The sequence below is a fragment of the Scyliorhinus canicula genome, chromosome 6 (assembly GCF_902713615.1).
Source record: "Scyliorhinus canicula chromosome 6, sScyCan1.1, whole genome shotgun sequence".
In the NCBI taxonomy this organism is placed as follows: Eukaryota; Metazoa; Chordata; class Chondrichthyes; order Carcharhiniformes; family Scyliorhinidae; genus Scyliorhinus; species Scyliorhinus canicula.
In genome coordinates this window covers 201,358,182-201,380,553 of record NC_052151.1, presented here as the reverse complement: position 1 = coordinate 201,380,553, position 22,372 = coordinate 201,358,182, and the positions used below count along the sequence as shown (strand labels likewise).

The window sequence follows — 22,372 nt, the reverse complement described above, 5'->3', positions numbered from 1 at the left end:
GGACAGGCACACAGCACAGGGGACAGACACACAGCACAGAGGACAGACACATGTGGGACAGACACACGGCACACAATGACACAGGGGACAGACACACAGCTCACAATGACACGGGGACAGGCACACAAGACCGACACACAGCACAGGGGACAGACACACAGCACACAACGACACAGGGGACAGACACACAGCACACAAACACACAGGGGACAGACATATAGCACTCAATGACACAGGTGACAAACACACAGCTCACAACGACACAGGGGACAGACACACAGCACACAACGACACAGGGGACAGACACACAGCACACAACGTCACAGGTGACTGACACAAGGCACACACCGACACAGGGGACAGACACACAGGGGACAGACACACAGCTCACAACGACACAGGGGACAGTCACACAGGGGACAGACACACAGCACACAACGACACAAGCGACAGTCACACAGGGGACAGACACAAGGCACACAGCGACACAGGGGACAGACACACAGCACACAACACAGGGGACAGACACACAGCACACAACGACACAGGCGACAGACACAAAGGGGACAGACACACAGCACACAACGACACAGGCGACAGACACAAAGGGGACAGACACACAGCACACAACGACACAGGGGACAGACACACAGCACACAACGACACGGGCAGAAACATACAGGGGACAGACACACAGCACACAACGACATAGAGGAGAGACACACAGGGGACAGACACACAGGGGACAGACACACAGCACACAACGACACAGGGGACAGACACACAGCACACAACGACACAGGGGACAGACACACAGCAAACAACAACACAGGGGACATACACACAGCACACAACAATACAGGGGACAGACACACGGGGGACAGACACACAGCACACAAACACACAGGGGACAGACATATAGCACTCAACAACACAGGTGACAAACACACAGCACACAACGACACAGGGGACAGGCACACAGCACAGGGGACAGACACACAGCACAGAGGACAGACACATGTGGGACAGACACACGGCACACAATGACACAGGGGACAGACACACAGCTCACAATGACACAGGGGACAGGCACACAAGACCGACACACAGCACAGGGGACAGACGCACAGCACACAACGACACAGGGGACAGACACAAAGGGGACAGACACACAGGGGACAGACACACAGCACGCAACGATACAGGGGACAGACACACAGCACACAAACACACAGGGGACAGACATATAGCACTCAATGACACAGGTGACAAACACACAGCTCACAACGACACAGGGGACAGACACACAGCACACAACGACACAGGGGACAGACACACAGCACACAACGATACAGGGGACAGACACACAGCACAGGGGACAGACACACAGCACAGGGGACAGACACATGTGGGACAGACACACGGCACACAATGACACAGGGGACAGACACACAGCACACAACGATACAGGGGACAGACACACAGGACCGACACACAGCACAGGGGACAGACACATGGGGGACCGACACACGGCACACAACGACACAGGGGACAGACACATGGCACACAACGACATATAGGAGAGACACACAGGGGACAGACACACAGGGGACAGACACACAGCACACAACGACACAGGGGACAGACACACAGCACACAACGACACAGGGGACTGAGACACAGGGGACAGACACACAGCAACACAACGACACTGGGGACAGACACACAGCACACGTCTCAGGTGACTGACACAAGGCACACAGCGACACAGGGGACAGACACACAGGGGACAGACACACAGCACACTACGACACAGGGGACAGACACACAGGGGACAGACACAAGGGCAGTACGGTAGCAAGGGCAGCACGGTAGCATGGTGGTTAGCATAAATGCTTCACAGCTCCAGGGTCCCAGGTTCAGTTCCCGGCTGGGTCACTGTCTGTGCGGAGTCTGCACGTCCTCCCCGTGTGTGCGTGGGTTTCCTCCGGGTGCTCCGGTTTCCTCCCACAGTCCAAAGATGTGCGGGTTAGGTGGATTGGCCATGCTAAATTGCCCGCAGTGTCCTAAAAAGTAAGGTTAAGGGGGGTGGGGTTGTTGGGTTACGGGTATAGGGTGGATACGTGGGTTTGAGTAGGGTGATCATTGCTCGGCACAACATCGAGGGCCGAAGGGCCTGTTCTGTGCTGTACTGTTCTATGTTCTATGTTCTAAGGCACACAGCGACACAGGGGACAGACACAGGGCACACAACGACACAGGTGACAGATACACAGCACACAATGACACAGGGGACAGACACACAGCACACAACGACACAGGGGACAGTCACACAGGGGACAGACACACAGCACACAACGACACAGGGGACAGTCACACAGGGGACAGACACACAGCACACAACGACACAGGCGACAGTCACACAGGGGACAGACACAAGGCACACAGCGACACAGGGGACAGACACACAGCACACAACACAGGGGACAGACACACAGCACACAACGACACAGGCGACAGACACAAAGGGGACAGACACACAGCACACAACGACACAGGCGACAGACACAAAGGGGACAGACACACAGCACACAACGACACAGGGGACAGACACACAGCACACAACGACACGGGCAGAAACATACAGGGGACAGACACACAGCACACAACGACATAGAGGAGAGACACACAGGGACAGACACACAGGGGACAGACACACAGCACACAACGACACAGGGGACAGACACACAGCACACAACGACACAGGGGACAGACACACAGCAAACAACAACACAGGGGACATACACACAGCACATAACAATACAGGGGACAGACACACGGGGGACAGACACACAGCACACAAACACACAGGGGACAGACATACAGCACACAACGACACAGGTGACAAACACACAGCACACAACGACACAGGGGACAGGCACACAGCACAGGGGACAGACACACAGCACAGAGGACAGACACATGTGGGACAGACACACGGCACACAATGACACAGGGGACAGACACACAGCTCACAATGACACAGGGGACAGGCACACAGGACCGACACACAGCACAGGGGACAGACACATGGGGGACAGACACACGGCACACAACGACACAGGGGACAGACACATGGGACACAACGACATATAGGAGAGACACACAGGGGACAGACACACAGGGGACAGACACACAGCACACAACGACACAAGGGACAGACACACAGCACACAACGACACGCGGAGAAACATACAGGGGACAGACACACAGCACACAACAACACAGGGGACAGACACACAGCACACAACAACACAGGGGACAGACACACAGCACACAATGACACAGGGGCCAGACACACAGCACACAATGACACAGGGGACAGACACACAGCACACAACAATACAGGGGACAGACACACGGGGGACAGACACACAGCACACAAACACACAGGGGACAGACACACAGCTCACAACGACACAAGGGACAAACACAGGGGACAGACACACAGCACACAACGACACACGGGACAGACACACAGCACACAACGACACACGGGACAGACACACAGCACACAACGACACAGGGGACAGACACACAGCACACAATGACACAGGGGACAGACACACAGAAAACAACAACACAGGGAACAGACACACAGCACACAACGACACAGGGGACAGGCACACAGCACACAACGATACAGGGGACAGACACACAGGGGACAGGCACACAGCAACACAACGACACAGGGGACAGGCACACAGCACACAACGACACAGGGGACAGGCACACAGCACACAACGACACAGGGGACAGGCACACAGCACACAACGATACAGGGGACAGACACACAGGGGACAGACACACAGCAACACAACGACACAGGGGACAGACACACAGCACACAATGACACAGGCGACAGACACACAAGGGACAGACACACAGCACACAACGACACAGGGGACAGACACACAGGGGACAGACACACGGCACACAACAACACAGGGGACAGACACACAGCACACAACGACACAGGGGACAGACACACAGCACACAACGACACAGGGGAGACACGGCGGGACAGACACACAGCAAACAACACAGGGGACAGACACATAGCACACAACGACACAGGTGACTGACACACAGCACACAACGACACAGGGGACAATGACACACAGCACACAACGACACAGGCAACAGACACACAAGGGACAGATACACAGCACACAACGACACAGGGGACAATGGCACAGGTGACAGACGCACAGCACACAACAACACAGGAGACAAACACAGGGGACAGACACACATCACACAATGACACAGGCGACAGACACACAAGGGACAGACACACAGCACACAACGACACAGGGGACAGACACACAGGGGACAGACACACAGCACACAACGACACAGGGGAGACACGGCGGGACAGACACACAGCAAACAACACAGGGGACAGACACATAGCACACAACGACACAGGTGACTGACACACAGCACACAACGACACAGGGGACAATCACACAGGGGACAGACACACAGCACACAACGACACAGGGGACAATGACACAGGTGACAGACGCACAGCACACAACAACACAGGAGACAGACACAGGGGACAGACACACAGCACAAAACGACACAGGGGACAATGGCACAGGTGACAGACGCACAGCACACAACAACACAGGAGACAGACAATGGGGACAGACACACAGCATACAATCACACAGGCGACAGACACACAAGGGACAGACACACAGCACACAACGACACAGGGGACAGAAACACAGGGGACAGACACACGGCACACAACAATACAGGGGACAGACACACGGGGGACAGACACACAGCACACAAACACACAGGGGACAGACATATAGCACTCAACGACACAGGTGACAAACACACAGCTCACAACGACACAAGGGACAAACACAGGGGACAGACACACAGCACACAACGACACACGGGACAGACACACAGCACACAACGACACAGGGGACAGGCACACAGCACACAACGACACACGGGACAGACACACAGCACACAACGACACAGGGGACAGACACACTGCACACAACGACACAGGGGACAGGCACACAGCACACAACAATACAGGGGACAGACACACAGCACACAACGACACAGGGGACAGGCACACAGCACACAACGATACAGGGGACAGACACACAGGGGACAGACACACAGCAACACAACGACACAGGGGACAGGCACACAGCACACAACGACACAGGGGACAGGCACACAGCACACAACGATACAGGGGACAGACACACAGGGGACAGACACACAGCAACACAACGACACAGGGGACAGGCACACAGCAACACAACGACACAGGGGACAGGCACACAGCACACAACGACACGGGACAGGCACACAGCACACAACGATACAGGGGACAGACACACAGGGGACAGACACACAGCAACACAACGACACAGGGGACAGACACACAGCACACAACGTCGCAGGTGACTGACACAAGGCACACAGCGACACAGGGGACAGACACACAGCACACAACGACACAGGGGACAGTCACACAGGGGACAGACACACAGCACACTACGACACAGGGGACAGACACAAGGCACACAGCGACACAGGGGACAGTCACACAGGGGACAGACACACAGCACACTACGACACAGGGGACAGACACAAGGCACACAGCGACACAGGGGACAGTCACACAGGGGACAGACACACAGCACACAACGACACAGGGGACAGTCACACAGGGGACAGACACACAGCACACTACGACACATGGGACAGACACACAGCACTCAACGACACAGGTGACAGATACACAGCACACAACGACACAGGGGACAGACACACAGGCGACGGTCACACAACACACAACACAGGCGACAGACACACAGCACACAACGACACAGGGGGCAGACACACAGCAACACAACAACACAGGGGACAGACACACAGCACACAACGACACAGGGGACAGACACACAGCACACAACGACACAGTGGACAGACACACAGCACACAACGACACAGGGGAGAGACACACAGGGGACAGACACATAGCACACAACGACACAGAGGACAGACACACAGGGGACAGACACACAGCACACAACGACACAGGGGACAGTCACACAGCACACAACGACACAGGGGACAGACACACGGGACATTGTGGATGTGCCCCTGCCCTCCGGGGTTTCTCTTTGTTAGGGGGCCGTCCAAGATGGCCGCTGTCATGCTCTCCCCATGCAGTCGGGTCCCTAAGTATTCTAGATTGCTTCTTATTCATTTCCAGAGCTTATCTAATTCTTATTTTCCCTGTTCCCTGAATGTTACGGAAAGCACCGAACGCTCGAACAGCGGAAGGATTAAGAGCGGGCAGAGCACCGATCGCTAAATCAACAGGGAGGATAAAGGAGCACCGATCGCTAGAGCAGCGGAAGGATTAAAGAGCGGCGAGCGTGAGACCAGCAGCGTGGAAAAACAGGTGGAGACAGCAGCGAGATGTCAACAAAATATTCCCCGACTTCTGGTGGCGGCAATGCGGAGCTAAGCCGCACGTTCGGCAGCTTCCTCTTTTATCGGACTTGTGGCTCTTTTAAGGGCCCCAAACGGCGCTGATTCGACGATTCCCAGTGTGTAAAGGTGTCTGGAGCAAAACCCCCCGGGATTTATGGTGCAGACCCGGAGTGGGGCGAGGAAAAAAGTGGCAGCAGCTCCTCTGGAAAAGCGGGGGAAGGTGGACAAAATGGCGGCCGGTGGAGCCCCTGAGGAGTGGAGGCAGTGGGCTGAGGAGCAGCAGGCGGTCCTTCTGCGCTACTTCACGGAGCTGAAAGTGGAGTTTCTGGACTCTCTGAAGGATACGACAAATAAGCTGCTGGAGACCCAGACAGCCCAGGGGGCAGCGATCCTTGAGTTGCAGCAGCAGGCCTCTGAGCGCGAGGATGAGGTTTCGGCCCTCGTGGGGAAGGTGGAGATACACGAGGCGCACCACAAAAAGTGGCAAGATCGCTTTGAGGAGATGGAGTTTCGGTCAAGAGGGAAGAACTTGCGGATCCTGGGCCTCGCGGAGGGGCTGGAGGGGTCGGACCTTCCGGCTTATGTGGCCGCGATGCTGAACTCGCTGGTGGGGGCAGGATCTTTCCATCTGCCCCTGGAGCTGGAGGGGGCCCACAGAGTACTGGCCAGGCGGTCTAAGGCGAATGAACCCCCGCAGGCGATGCTGGTGCAGTTCCATCGGTTCAGTGACCGGGAGTGTGTTCTCCGATGGGCCAAGAAGGTGAGGAGCAGTAAGTGGGAGAATTCGGTAGTGCGTATCTACCAGGACTGGAGTGCGGAGGTGGCCAAGCGGAGAGCCGGGTTTAACCGGACGAAGGCGGTGCCCCACAGCAGGCAGGTGAAATTCGGCATGTTGCCGCCTGTGCGCCTGTGGGTCACCTACAAGGACCTGCATCACTACTTTGAGTCCCCGGAGGAAGCGTGGGCCTTTGTGTAGGCTGAAAAGTTGTACTCGAACTAGGGATTGGGGACTGTGGGGTGTGTTTTGTATCACTGCTTATGCTGTTGCTGGCTATTCTGTTTTTCTTTTTCCTGCTTTCGGATGATGTTGGTTATGGTTTTGTGTTTTAAGGGGGGTGTTGGGGTCTGTGGTTGATCTGTTTTTGTTTGTACGGGGCTGGTGGATGGGTTGGGACTGCCGTTTGGGAGCTGCGTTGGGGGGGGGGGGGGGTGGGGCAGTGTGAAAGCGCGGGCTTTCCTCTGGTTTCCCGCGCTGCGGGACGAGGGGGGTGGAGCTGGAGGCAAGGGGCGTGGGTATCAGTTCCGTTTTCCTGCGCTGGAGCGGTGCCAAGGAGCTGATGCAGGGGAGGAGGGGTGACCCCATATCGGGAGGGGTCGGAGTTAGGGCGGGAGCTGCCGGGGTCAGCAGAAGTCAGCTGGCTCACGGGAGTACTATGGAGGGAGCGTCACGGCTAGGAGGGGTCGTAGCCTGGGGGGGGGGGGGGGGATACCGGGTTGCTGCTGGATTGGCCAGGGAGGAGCTGGTGCGGGTCGGGGGCAGGTTCTATCGCCGTGGGAAACGGGCCGAGTGGGGGTTGCTGGCTAGGGGCGAGCAGTCGATGGGCTATGGCTAGTCGACGGGGGAGAGGGGCGGGGTGCCCCCTGATCCGGCTGATCACGTGGAACGTGCGGAGGTTGAATGGGCCGGTGAAGCAGGCCCGGGTGTTTTTGCATCTGAAGGGGCTGAAGGCGGACGTGGCCATGCTTCAGGAGACTCACCTGAAGGTGGAGGACCAGGTCCGTCTGAGGAAGGGGTGGGTGGGGCAAGTTTTCCACTCAGGGCTCGACTCGAAGAACCGGTGGGTGGTGATCCTGGTGGGGAAGAGGGTGGCGTTTGAGGCGTCTGAGGTTGTGGCTGATAGTGGTGGCAGATATGTGATGGTGAGCGGTAAGCTGCAGGGGGAGAGGGTGGTGTTGGTTAATGTGAACGCCCCAAATTGGGATGATGCTGGTTTCATGAGGCGTATGTTGGGCCGCATTCCTGACTTGGAGGCGGGGGGCCTGATCATGGGGGGGGGGACTTCAATACGGTGCTGGATCCCCTACTGGATCGTTCTAGTTCAAGGACAGGCAGGAGGCCAGCGGCAGCCAAGGTGTTGAGGGGGTTTATGGACCAGATGGGAGGGGTGGATCCCTGGAGGTTTGGGAGGCCGAGGGCTCGGGAGTACTCTTTTTTCTCCCACGTGCACAGGGTTTATTCCCGCATTGATTTCTTTGTCCTGAGTAGGGGGCTGGTCCCGAGGGTGGAGGATGCCGAATATTCGGCTATAGCAATTTCGGACCATGCTCCGCATTGGGTGGATCTGGAGATGGGGGAGGTGCGGGACCAGCGCCCGCTTTGGTGTCTGGACGTGTGGTTGTTGGCTGATGAGGAGGTGTGCAGGAGGGTCCGGGGATGTATTGAGAGGTACCTCGAGGCCAACGATACTGGGGAGGTCCGGGTGGGGATGGTGTGGGAGGCTCTGAAGGCAGTGATTAGGGGGAGCTGATCTCCATCCGAGCCCATAGGGAGACGGGGGAGAGGGAGAGACTGGTGGGGGAGCTGCTGAATGTAGATAGGAGGTATGCGGAGGCCCCGGAGGATGGATTGCTGGGGGAGTGGCGTAGCCTGCAGGCCAGGTTTGATTTATTGACCACCAGAAAGGCGGAGACACAGTGGAGGAAGGCGCAGGGAGCGGCCTACGAATATGGACAGAAGGCGAGCAGGATGCTGGCGCATCAGCTTCGCAAGCGGGACGCGGCTAGGGAGATTCGTGGAGTGAAGGATAGGGGTGGGAATGTGGTGCGGCAGGGGGCAGAGGTCAATGGGGTCTTTAGGGACTTTTATAGGGAACTGTACCGGTCGGAGCCGCCGGTGGTGGGAGGGGGAATGGAGAGCTTTTTGAACAGGCTCCGATTTCCAAGGGTGCAGGAGGAGCAGGTGGAGGGACTGGGGGCGTCGATCGAGTTGGAGGAGCTGGTTAGAGGGATTGGCCACATGCAGTCGGGGAAGGCGCCGGGACCGGATGGGTTCCCGGTTGAATTTTATAAGAAATACGCGGACCGGTTGGGCCCCCTGCTGGACCTTTAACGAGGCATGGGAGGAGGGAGTTTTGCCCCCGACTATGTCACGGGCGCTGATTTCCCTGATCCTGAAGCGAGATAAGGACCCCTTGCAGTGTGGATAATTTGGCCAATTTCACTGCTGAATGTGGACGCCAAGTTGCTGGCGAAGATCTTTTTTTTTTTTTTTTTTGAAGTTTTTTATTTAACACAAATTTGTAACAGTTACAAAGCGAAAAATGGCCCTGTGCAAAGAACCTTAACATAGTGAAAACGAACAGTGGGAAAGAATAAACATGTTAATAAATGTTGAAACCAAAAATCCTTCCATACGGCACTTTCCCTGCCAGCTCTGTTTACCCATGCCACACGTGTTCCACTACACTAAGCTAACGTGGCCCTAACCCTCTTCTCCCTCCCCGCCCCCCCCCCCCCCCCCCGGCCTGGTCTCCCCTACTCCCCCAGGCCTGGCCTGCCAGGTCAGCCCTGCGCTTGGCCCTAGCTCGCCCCGCCCCCCCTCCGATCTCCCTGGTGCCCCCTGACCTACGCTAGTCACACTGACCCCTGCCCTTGGCGCCTACCTGTCTCCCGTCCCAGCGCTCAGGCCCTCCCCCCCACCCACCAGGGACCCATTAACCTAATTGTATCCCACCGAGCCCTTTCAAGTCCCGTGACTAGCCCCTAGCCCATCCCCCCATCAGAGGCCCCGATCTCGCACCAGAAGGTACCAAGCACAGGCCCCCCCCCCCCCACTGCGATCCCCCCAAAGGACCCTAAACAGTGCGCCCTCCAACCCCCACTCTCTGTCCAGGCTGAAAACAATCTTAGATAAAACATTACAGTACAGGATAATTTAACAAACCGCCGCCACACAAAATGTCTGAAAGCCCCGAGTCCTTTAGTTCCAGTCCAGCTTCTTTTTCTTAGTAAAAGTCCTAGTCAGAGCAACTTTAAGTTAACAGGCCGCCGCCACTGTACAGCACTGAAAGAACTCAGTGCCCATTAGTTCAAGTCCAGCTTCTTGTCTTTAATAAAGGTCCAAACCTGTTCTGGTGTCTCAAAGTAGTAGTGGAGTTCCTCAAACGTAACCCAAAGCTTTGCAGGATATAGCATTCCAAACCTCACCTCCTTTTTGTAGAGGACTGCCTTTACCTTGATGAATCCTGCACGCCTCTTGGCCAGCTCCGGTCCCAAGTCCTGGTAAATGCGCACCTCGCAGTTCTCCCATCTGCTGCTCCCCTCCGCCTTGGCCCATCGCAGCACACGTTCCCTGTCAGCAAGCCGGTGAAAGCGGACCACCAAGGCCCTCGGTCGGTCGCCCATCCTGGGCTTCCTTGCGGGGGCTCTATGTGCCCCATCCAACTCCAGGGGTCGAGGGAAGGCCTCCGGTCCCATCAGCGCCTCAAGCATACCCGTCACGTATGCGCCCACATCCGACCCCTCGCAGCCCTCGGGGAGGCCAACGATTCTTAAATTCTGCCTCCTGGCTCTGTTCCCCAGCTCTTCAAGCTGCTCCTGCATCCTTCTCTGACGGGCGTTCAGCTCCTCCACCTCGTGCTCCAGCTCCGTTACCGTGCCCTCCTGACTGGAGAGCTTCGCCTCGACCTCCCTGAGCGCCTTCCCTTGGGCCGCCTGTGTCTCGACCATCCGGTCCATCACCGCTCTCATCGGGTCCAGCGTGTCCCTCCTCAGCTCGGCGAAGCAGTTCTTGAAAAACTCCATCTGCTCCTCCCTTGGCCAGTGAGCCTCCGCTCCTCGGTCCCCGCCGTCCGCCATGCTTGGCCGCCCGGCCTGGGTTCCCCGCTGCTCCCGCTTCGATCCTTGCCGCTCCACTCGACCGCTTCTGGTCCAGCCGCCCATACCCCGGGAAGAAAGCCTCTTCCCTGTCGTCTCCTCCACCGATTCAGGCTGCCAGGTACCTAAAAAGTCCGTAAACAAAGGTCCGTTTGCCCATCTCGGGCGGGAGCGATCCGACCTGCGACCTGCCTCCTCGAGGGCGCCACCGGAAGTGCTGGCGAAGATCTTGGCCACTAGAATAGAGGACTGGGTGCCGGGGGTGATACATGAAGATCAGACGGGTTTTGTGAAGGGGAGGCAGCTGAACATTAACATGCGAAGGCTGCTAAATGTGATAATGATGCCGGCGGTAGAAGGAGAGGCGGAGATTGTGGTGGCATTGGATGCGGAGAAGGCCTTTGACAGGGTTGAGTGGGGGTATTTGTGGGAGGTGTTGGAGAGGTTTGGGGTGGGGTTTATTAAATGGGTGAGGTTGCTGTACGAGGCCCCGATGGCGAGTGTAGGGACAAATGGGAGGAGGTCCGAGTACTTCAGGCTCCACCGTGGGACGAGGCAGGGGTGCCCCCTGTCCCCCTTGCTTTTTGTGCTGGCAATTGAGCCTCTAGCCATGGCGCTCAGGGAGTCGGGAGGTGTAGGGGTCTGGTGCGAGGGGGGGAGGAGCCCCGAGTGTCGCTGTATGCAGATGACTTGCTGCTGTATGTAGCAGACCCAGTGGGGGGAATGCCGGAGGTGATGGAGATTCTTGCTGAGTTTGGGAGTTTCTCGGGCTATAAGTTGAACCCGGGCAAGAGTGAGCTGTTTGTCGTACACCCGGGAGATCAGGAGGAGGGGATTGGTAGGCTCCCGCTAAAAAGGGCAGGGAGGAGTTTTAGGTACCTGGGGTTCAGGTGGCTAGGAGCTGGGGGACTCTGCACAAGCTTAATTTTACTAGGTTGGTGGAGCAGATGGAGGAGGAGTTTAAAAGGTGGGACATGCTGCTGCTGTCGTTGGCGGGTAGAGTACAGTCCGTTAAAATGACGGTGCTCCCGAGGTTTTTGTTTTTGTTTCAGTGCCTCCCCATTTTCATTCCGAGGGCTTTTTTTAGGAGGGTGAATAGCAGCATCATGGGATTTGTTTGGGCGCACGGGACTCCGAGGGTGAGGAGGGTCTTTTTGGAGCGGGGCAGGGATAGAGGGGGGCTGGCGCTGCCCAACCTCTCTGGGTACTATTAGGCGGCTAATGTCTTGATGGTATGCAAGTGGGTAATGGAGGGGGAGGGGGCAGTATTGAAACGGATGGAGGTGGTGTCCTGTGGAGGCACGAGCCTGAAGGCACTGGTAACGGTGCCGTTGCCGTTCCCTCCAACGAGGTACACTACGAGCCCGGTGGTGGCGGCTTCCCTCAAGATTTGGGGGCAGTGGAGGCGACACAGGGGGGAAGTGGGGGGCTCGGTGGAGGCCCCGCTGCAGGGGAACCACCGGTTTGGCCCAGGGAACATGGATGGCAGTTTCCTGGGGTGGCACAGGGCAGGCATTAGGAAGTTGGGAGACCTGTTCATTGATGGGAGGTTTGCGAGCCTGGGTGAGCTGGAGAAGTTTGAGCTCCCCCCAGGGAATATGTTCAGGTACCTTCCGGTCAAGGCGTTTGCTAGGCGGCAGGTGGGGGGATTCCCTTCGCTGCCCCCGCGGGGGGTAAGGGATAGGGTGCTTTCGGGGGTGTGGGTCGGGGATGGGAAGGTGTCTGACATCTACCAGGTAATACAGGAGGTAGGGGAGGCGTCGGTAGAGGAGCTGAAGGCTAAGTGGGAAGTGGAGCTGGGGGAGCAGATTGAGGAGGGGACATGGACGTATGCCCTGGAGAGGGTGAACTCCTCCTCTTCATGTGTGAGGCTTAGCCTCATCCAGTTCAAGGTACTGCACAGGGCTCATATGTCTGGGACGAGGATGAGCAGGTTTTTTGGGGGTGAGGACAGGTGCATTAGGTGTTCAGGGAGCCCAGCGAACCATGCCCATATGTTTTGGGCATGCCCGGCACTGGGGGAATTCTGGCAGGGGGTGGCAAGGACGGTGTCGAGGGTGGTAGGGTCCAGGGTCAAGCCAGGCTGGGGACTCGCGATATTTGGGGTTGGGGTGGAGCCGGGGGTGCAGGTGGCGAAAGAGGCCAGTGTGCTGGCCTTTGCATCCCTAGTAGCCCGGCGGAGGATCTTGTTACAATGGAAAGATGCGAGACCCCCAAGTGTGGAGACCTGGATCAATGACATGGCGGGATTCATTAAGCTGGAGAAGGTCAAATTTGCCCTGAGGGGGTCGGTACAAGGGTTCTTTAGGCGGTGGCAGCCTTTCCTCGACTTTCTGGCTCAAAGATAGGGTACTAGGTCAGCAGCAGCAGCAACCCGGGGGGGAGGGGGGAAGGGATTTCAGGGGGGCATTGCTTATGTTAATTTATTTTGTTGTTTATTGGGTTTGGGAGGGGGTGGGGGGTTCGTTATATGCATTGTTATGGGTGCCGGGGGGTGTTTCTTATTGTTATTGTTATTATTGTTCTGTTGTCATATATTTTTCAAAAATCTCAATAAAAATTATTTAAAAAAAAAACCAAAATATTCCCCGACTGACATTCTTAAACTAACTGAACAGAAACAATCTGAACAGTTTGAAGAAAATATTTCCGAGCTGTCCACCAATCAGCTCCCTCCCTTGTGCTGGTGTCACCATCATCATTGACCTCTCTCCCTGAAGCTTGTTCTCCCTCCCGATTGGACATTCAAACTCAACTTGTGTTCAATCCAATTTCATCATTGAGATGTAGTTCTACATCAACTAATTCAAAATGTTTACTGATATAATATGTCTTTGTTCAGAGGTGAATGCGTAATATGAAGAAAGTGTAAAAATAGATAAGTTCCCTGGGCCAGATGGGATTTATCCTAGGATTATCTGGGAAGCCAGGGAGGAGATTGCAGAGCCTTTGTCCTTGATCTTTATGTTGTGTTTGTCGACAGGAATAGTGCCGGAAGACTGGAGGATAGCAAATGTTGTCCCCTTGTTCAAGAAGGGGAGTAGAGACAACCCTGGTAATTATAGACCTGTGAGCCTTACTTCGGTTGTGGGTAAAATGTTGGAAAAGGTTATAAGAGATAGGGTTTATAATCATCTTGAAAAGAACAAGTTGATTAGCGATAGTCAACACGGTTTTGTGAAGCGTAGGTCATGCCTCACAAACCTTATTGAGTTTTTTGAGAAGGTGACCAAACAGGTGGATGAGCGTAAAGCGGTTGATATGGTGTATATGGATTTCAGTAAGGCGTTTGATAAGGTTCCACACAGTAGGCTATTGCAGAAAATAAGGAAGTATGGGATTGAAGGTGATTTAGCGGTTTGGATCAGTAATTGGCTAGCTGAAAGAAGACAGAGGGTGGTGGTTGATGGCAAATGTTCATCCTGGAGTTCAGTTACTAGTGGTGTACCGCAAGGATCTATTTTGGATCTCCATCCAGGCCCACAGGGAAAGGAGGGAGAGGAAGGAGAGGGAGAGACTGGTGGGAGAGCTTCTGGAGGTGGACAGGAGATATGCGGAGGCACCGGAGGAAGGGTTGCTGGGAGAACGGCGCAGGTTGCAGGCCAATTTTGACTTGTTGACCACCAGAAAGGCGGAGACACAGTGGAGGAGGGCGCAGGGCGCGGTATATGAGTATGGAGAGAAGGTGAGCAGGATGTTGGCGCATCAGCTCCGTAGGCAAGATGCGGCTAGGGAAATTGGGGGAGTGAAGGATGGGGGTGGAAATGTAGTGCAGAAGGGGACAGAAGTAAACGGGGTCTTTAGGGACTTTTACGAGGGATTGCACCGGTTGGAACCTCCGAGGGGGAGAGAGGAGATGGAGAGCTTCATGAACAGGCTATGTTTCCCAAGGGTTCAAGAGAGGCTGGTAGAGGGGCTGGGGGCGCCGATAGAGTTGGAGGAGCTAGTCAGGGGGATCGGGCAAATGCAGTCAGGTAAGGCCCCGGGGCCGGACGGGTTCCCGGCAGAATTTTACAAAAAATATGCGGATCTGGTGGGTCCCCTGTTGATGCGAACCTTCAATGAGGCGTGGGAGGGGTTGCTTTGCCCCCGACGATGTCGCGGGCACTGATCTCTTTGATCCTAAAACGGGATAATAACCCCTTGCAGTGTGGATCATACAGGCCTATCTCACTCCTTAACGTAGACGCTAAGTTGCTGGCGAAGATCCTGGCTACCAGGATAGAGGATTGTGTGCCAGAGGTAATTCATGAAGATCAGACAGGATTTGTCAAGGGGCGGCAGCTCAACACGAATGTGCGGAGACTGCTCAATGTTATCATGATGCCGGCAGTGGAGGGGGAGGCGGAGACAGTGGTGGCGCTGGACGCAGAGAAAGCGTTTGATAGAGTTGAGTGGGGGAACCTGTGGGAGGTGCTGGAGAGGTTTGGATTTGGGGAGGGATTCATCAAATGGGTGAGGCTGCTTTACGCGGCGCCGATGGCGAGTGTAGTCACAAATGGAAGGAGATCGGAGTATTTTAGGCTTTATCGTGGGACCAGGCAGGGGTGTCCCCTGTCCCCCCTGCTCTTTGCACTGGCGATTGAACCGTTGGCCATGGCGTTGAGGGAGTCAGGGAAGTGGAGGGGTCTGGTGCGGGGTGGGGAGGAGCACCGGGTATCGCTGTATGCGGACGACCTGCTGTTATATGTGGCGGACCCAGAGGGGGGAATGCCGGGGGTGATGGAGCTGTTAGAGGAATTTGGGGGCTTCTCGGGCTATAAGCTAAACTTAGGAAAGAGCGAGGTATTTGTAGTACACCCGGGAGATCAGGAGGAGGGAATTGGGAGGCTCCCCTTCAGGAGGGCAGTGAAGAGTTTCAGGTACCTGGGGGTGCAGGTGGCCAGGAGTTGGGGGGCTCTTCATAAGCTTAACTTCACCAGACTAGTGGAACAGATGGAGGAGGAATTTAAAAGGTGGGACATGGTGCCGCTATCGCTGGCGGGCAGAGTGCAATCCGTCAAAATGACGGTTCTCCCGAGGTTCTTGTTCCTCTTCCAGTGCTTGCCCATCTTTATCCCTAGGGCCTTTTTTAAAAGGGTGACCAGCAGCATCATGGGATTTGTTTGGGCGCATGGCACCCCGAGGATGAAGAGGGTCTTCTTGGAGTGGAGTAGAGATGGGGGGGGGGGGCTGGCATTGCCCAATCTCTCGGGGTACTACTGGGCGGCCAACGTGTCGATGGTGCTAAGTGGGTGATGGAGGGGGAGGGGGCAGCATGGAAACGGATGGAGAGAGCGTCCTGTGGGGATACAAGCCTGGGGGCCCTGGTAACGGCGCCGTGGCCGCTCCCTCCCACGAGGTATACCACGAGTCCGGTGGTGGCGGCTACCCTCAAGATTTGGGGGCAGTGGAGGCGACATAGGGGAGAAGTGGGGGGCTCGATGGAGGCTCCGTTAAGGGGGAACCATAGGTTCGTTCCGGGGAACATGGATGGGGGATTTTGGGGATGGTATAGAGCGGGCATTAGACAGCTGAGGGACCTGTTTATCGACGGAAGGTTTGCGAGCCTGGGGGAGTTGGAGGAGAAATTTGGGCTCCCGCCGGGAAACATGTTTAGATATCTGCAGGTAAAGGCATTTGCTAGACGGCAGGTGGAGGGATTCCCTTCACTTCCCGCGAGGTGGGTGTGTGACAGGGTGCTTTCGGGGGTCTGGGTCGGGATGGGGAAGATATCCGATATCTACAAGCTTATGCAGGAGGTGGAAGAGGTGTCAGTAGAGGAGCTGAAAACGAAGTGGGAGGGGGAACTGGGGGAACAGATCGAAGACGGGACATGGGCTGACGCCCTGGAGAGGGTAAATTCTTCCTCCTCGTGTGTGCGGCTCAGCCTCATCCAATTCAAGGTGCTGCATAGGGCCCACTTGACTGGGACGAGGGTGAGTAGGTTCTTTGGGGGTGAAGACAGGTGTGTCAGGTGCTCGGGGAGTCCAGCGAACCATGCCCATATGTTCTGGGCATGCCCGGCATTGGAGGAGTTCTGGAAGGGGGTGGCGAGGACGGTGTCAAGGGTGGTGGGATCCAGGGTCAAGCCAGGATGGGGCCTCGCGATCTTTGGGGTTGGGGTAGAGCCGGGAGTGCAGGAGGCGAAAGAGGCCGGTGTGCTGGCCTTTGCGTCCCTAGTAGCCCGGCGAAGGATTTTGCTACAGTGGAAGGACGCGAGGCCCCCAAGTGCGGAGACCTGGATCAATGACATGGCGGGCTTCATTAAGCTTGAGAAGGTTAAATTTGCCCTGGGAGGATCGGTGCAAGGGTTCTTTAAACGGTGGCAACCTTTCCTCGACTTTCTGGCTCAACGATAGGGTACTGGGACAGTAGCAGCAGCAACCCGGGGGGGTGGGGGGGGGAACACGTTGATTATGTTTGCTTATTTTATTTAAATTTGATTTATTTAATTTTAATTTATGGTTAAGTTCTCTTGTTGGGGGGGGGGGGGGGGTGGGGGGAGTGTGATACATGTGATGTTACGGTATGGGGGGAATTGTGGGTGTTATGGGGCAATTAGTTGCATATTACTGCTTGTTGCTATACTTGTTATATTTTTATATTTTCTGTAAAAAATTCCAATAAAAATTATTTTTAAAAAAAGGATCTGTTTTGGGGCCACTGCTGTTTGTCATTTTTATAAATGACCTGGAAGAGGGTGGAGAAGGATGGGTTAGTAAATTTGCAGATGACACAAAGGTCGGTGGAGTTGTGGATAGTGCTGAAGGATGTTATAGGATACAGAGGGGCATAGATAAGCTGCAGAGCTGGGCTGAGAGGTGGCAGATGGAGTTTAATGTGGAAAAGTGTGAGGTGGTTCACTTTGGAAGGAGTAACAGGAATGCAGAGTACTGGGGTAATGGCAAGATTCTTGGTAGTGTAGATGAACAGAGAGATCTCGGCATCCAGGTACATAAATCCCTGAAAGTTGCCACCCAGGTTAATAGGGTTGTTAAGAAGGCATATGGTGTGCTAGCCTTTATAAGCAGGGGGATTGAGTTTCGGAACCACAAGGTCATGCTGCAGCTGTACATAACTCTGGTGCGGCCACACCTGGAGTACTGCGTGCAGTTCTGGTCACCACATTATAGGAAGGATGTGGAAGTTTTGGAAAGGGTTTAAAGGAGATTTACTAGGATGTTGCCTGGTATGGAGGGAAGGTCTTACGAGGAAAGGCTCAGGGAATTGAGGTTGTTTTCGTTAGAGAGAAGAAGGTTAAGAGGTGACTTAATAGAGGCATACAAAATGATCAGAGGGTTAGATAGGGTGGACAGTGAGAGTCTCTTTCCTCGGATGGTGATGACCAACACGAGGGGACATAGCTTTAAATTGAGGGGTGGTAGATATAGGACAGATGTCAGAGGCAGTTTCTTTACTCAGAGAGTAGTCGGGGTGTGGAACATCCTGCCTGCAACAGTAGTAGACTCGCCAACTTTAAGGGCATTTAAGTGGTCACTGGATAGACATATGGATGAAAATGGAATAGTGTAGGTCAGATAGGCTTCAGATGGTTTCACAGGTCGGCGCAACATCGAGGGCCGAAGGGCCCGTACTGCGCTATGTTCTATAAGAAATCTTACGTTATGTATTTAATTAAGTTTCCTTTTTAATTAAGTTAACTTTTTAGTTTTTAATTAATTAATTGATCAAGCTTGTATTCGGTGTTTATATTAAATTCAACGTTTACAGATTTAACCCGACACGCCTCCTGGTGTTCTGATGATCGATGTGAATGTTTCTTCCAGCTCCAATCACACACTCACAGAGAGAAGTGAGAAAGCGAGGGAGAGTGTGTGGGAGGAAGACTCAAGGCCTCAGGCCCTGTGAACAGAACATTCTGCTCACAGCCTGAACCTCAGCACCGCTCCGCTCAAAGTCTCGCCCACTGTCACCCTCAGCCCACAGACTCAGATTTTGTCAAAGCTCCGCTCACGGCCTCGGTCACCGCTCGTCGCAGGGTCACGGCCTCGGTCACCGCTCGTCGCAGGGTCACGGCCTCGGTCACCGCTCGTCGCAGGGTCACGGCCTCGGTCACCGCTCGTCGCAGGGTCACGGCCTCGGTCACCGCTCGACGCAGGGTCACGGCCTCGGTCACCGCTCGTCGCAGGGTCACGGCCTCGGTCACCGCTCGTCGCAGGGTCACGGCCTCGGTCACCGCTCGTCGCAGGGTCACGGCCTCGGTCACCGCTCGTCGCAGGGTCACGGCCTCGGTCACCGCTCGTCGCAGGGTCACGGCCTCGGTCACCGCTCGTCGCAGGGTCACGGCCTCGGTCACCGCTCGTCGCAGGGTCACGGCCTCGGTCACCGCTCGTCGCAGGGTCACGGCCTCGGTCACCGCTCGTCGCAGGGTCACGGCCTCGGTCACCGCTCGTCGCAGGGTCACTGCCTCGGTCACCGCTCGTCGCAGGGTCACGGCCTCGGTCACCGCTCGTCGCAGGGTCACGGCCTCGGTCACCGCTCGTCGCAGGGTCACGGCCTCGGTCACCGCTCGTCGCAGGGTCACGGCCTCGGTCACCGCTCGTCGCAGGGTCACGGCCTCGGTCACCGCTCGTCGCAGGGTCACGGCCTCGGTCACCGCTCGTCGCAGGGTCACTGCCTCGGTCACCGCTCGTCGCAGGGTCACGGCCTCGGTCACCGCTCGTCGCAGGGTCACGGCCTCGGTCACTGCTCGTCGCAGGGTCACGGCCTCGGTCACCGCTCGTCGCAGGGTCACGGCCTCGGTCACCGCTCGTCGCAGGGTCACGGCCTCGGTCACCGCTCGTCGCAGGGTCACGGCCTCGGTCACCGCTCGTCGCAGGGTCACGGCCTCGGTCACCGCTCGTCGCAGGGTCACGGCCTATGTAATCACACTGTTCCCATCCCATTACTGAGCCGCTCACGGCCTCGGTCTCTGTCACTACACTTGGGGCCTTAGCCTCCCTGTGAGTGCACCATGGAAGGGGATTTAGACATGGAAGGAGTCAGAATGGTACTGAATGAGTATCAGTCTTTACCACAGAACGTGGTGCCCAAGGCACTGCTGCCTCACAGTGCCGATGACCCGGGTTCGATCCCAGCCTTGGTTCACTGTCCGTGTGGAGTTTGCACATTCTCCCCATGTCTGCGTTGGGCTCACCCCCACAACCCAAAAAAAGACGTGCCAGGTAGTTGGTTTAGCCACGCTAAATTGCCCCTTAATTGGAACAAGATAATTGGCTACTCTAAATTTATTTAAAAAAAGGACTTGGTGATGAAGTCAGAGTGAGAAAGGAGATAGTCGAGACACTGATGGGTTAAACATCAGGATGATGTGGAGATGCCGGCATTGGACTAGGGCGAGCGCAGTAAGAAGTCTTACAACACCAGGCTAAAGTCCAACTTTGTTTCGAATCATTAGCTTTCGGAGCACTGCTCCTTCCTCAGGTGAATGAAGAGGTAGGTTCCAGAAACATATACCGTATATACTCGCGTATCATGCGACTTTTGAAGACCTAAATTGTAACCTAAATTTGGGGGGGTCGCATGATACGCGAGATACAAAATTCGCGGGTGTTTTACTTGCTGTTTTTTCTGATGGGAAGATGTTCAGCCACTTGACGTTTCCATTTGCGTTGATTTGCACAAAATTCCTTCAGCATCATAAATGTGATGCTTCCTTCAAGTGCAGGAAGTAAGTTTGTCATTCTGCTGCCGCCCGGGGTCTAACTTGGTGAGAGTTTGTGGGCGCGGGCCTGCTTTGTGTCAACAGAGGCAGTGGCTGGAGTAAGAGCCTGAGTCTCCTCGCTGATGTGATTTGATGTGTCACCGCTATGACCCTGCGCTGGACCTTCTGAGGGTTGCTTAGCATAAAGACCGTGATTTAAGTATTTGAACTCAATGGTCTAATTGAGTGTTCCTGTCACAACATATCAAATATTGTCTGTTCTCCCTTAATGAACTGGCCCAGCCAATGGCACATCACCAAAAAAACTCAACAGAACTTCCGTTCCCCTTGAAGTGGTTATTTATTTTACTAGTCACCACCCTCCGCAATCGCTACTCTGCTGGGCATTAATTGGCGAATGTGAATTCCGCCGCTCTCTTGAACTTAGCTGAGTTCTTTTTCTGTTAGCAGACACGGAGCTTCTTTAACAAAACAACAACACTTACAGTACAGTTTGTAACCGACCGCTTTTGTTCTAACCCAGGACTCCCACCGTCAGTTATAGAGTCATAGAAAATAGGTTAATGAACGAGAGGACATTAACAACAACAAAAACACAGGCAGCAGAGTACAAGGCTGGAGAGGTATGTGAGTTTCATCGTTCGTTACGGTTGCAAGATCAGACAGGAACGAGTTGAATGCAGCAAAATTACTTTTGGCACATGAAGTAACTCATTAAAACGCAGATGGTACGCGCTGGCCTCGGGACCCCCAGCATTACAGCTTTCCAGGGTAAAACATGACAATTAGGGAAAGGAATTAAAGAAAATACGGCAGGTTTAACCCGCAGCATCCAGCCACGATTTTATTTTAAAGGCAAAGGATAATTTTTCCACCAGTCTCCTTATAAACACTCGTGATAACGATTCTACACCCGTGTGTCACTGACATTGTATTTTAACCACTAGAGCGAAACTCTCTTGTCTAAGCAGTTACCTCGGAGTGGGTCGGACTGAGCACAGTTTACAAACGTTAAGAAGCAGGGGAAATGAAATATAAGCAGGAAAGTATTTTAATGGATGGAGGGGGAATTGGAAACTGTTAATTATTTGGTGACCTTGTATTCGATTTGTTTGAGTCTTTGGGGCATACAATCAAGATTTGCCCCGGGCATCACCAGACCTCTGTACGCCACTGTGTTCAGCCACTTGACGTTTCCATTCATAAAAGCATGAATGGAAACGTCAAGTGGCTGAACATCTTCCCATCAGAATGCTGTGGTCAAAATCTGAAGAGTAGTAT

General features: G+C 55.0%; 1 protein-coding gene across 1 annotated transcript in view; it reads right to left on the bottom strand.

Moving 5' to 3' along the window:
- The window catches only part of LOC119967981, a 94,882-nt gene extending 73,153 nt beyond the window's left edge, over positions 1-21,729 (bottom strand). The window contains exons 1-2 of the mRNA XM_038801081.1: positions 21,703-21,729; positions 19,385-20,284 (exon numbers count right to left, since the gene is read on the bottom strand). Of these exons, the coding sequence (XP_038657009.1) occupies positions 19,385-20,284; positions 21,703-21,729 (927 nt within the window). The remainder of the gene's footprint in view (positions 1-19,384; positions 20,285-21,702) is intronic.
- Between the last annotated feature and the right edge of the window lie 643 nt (positions 21,730-22,372).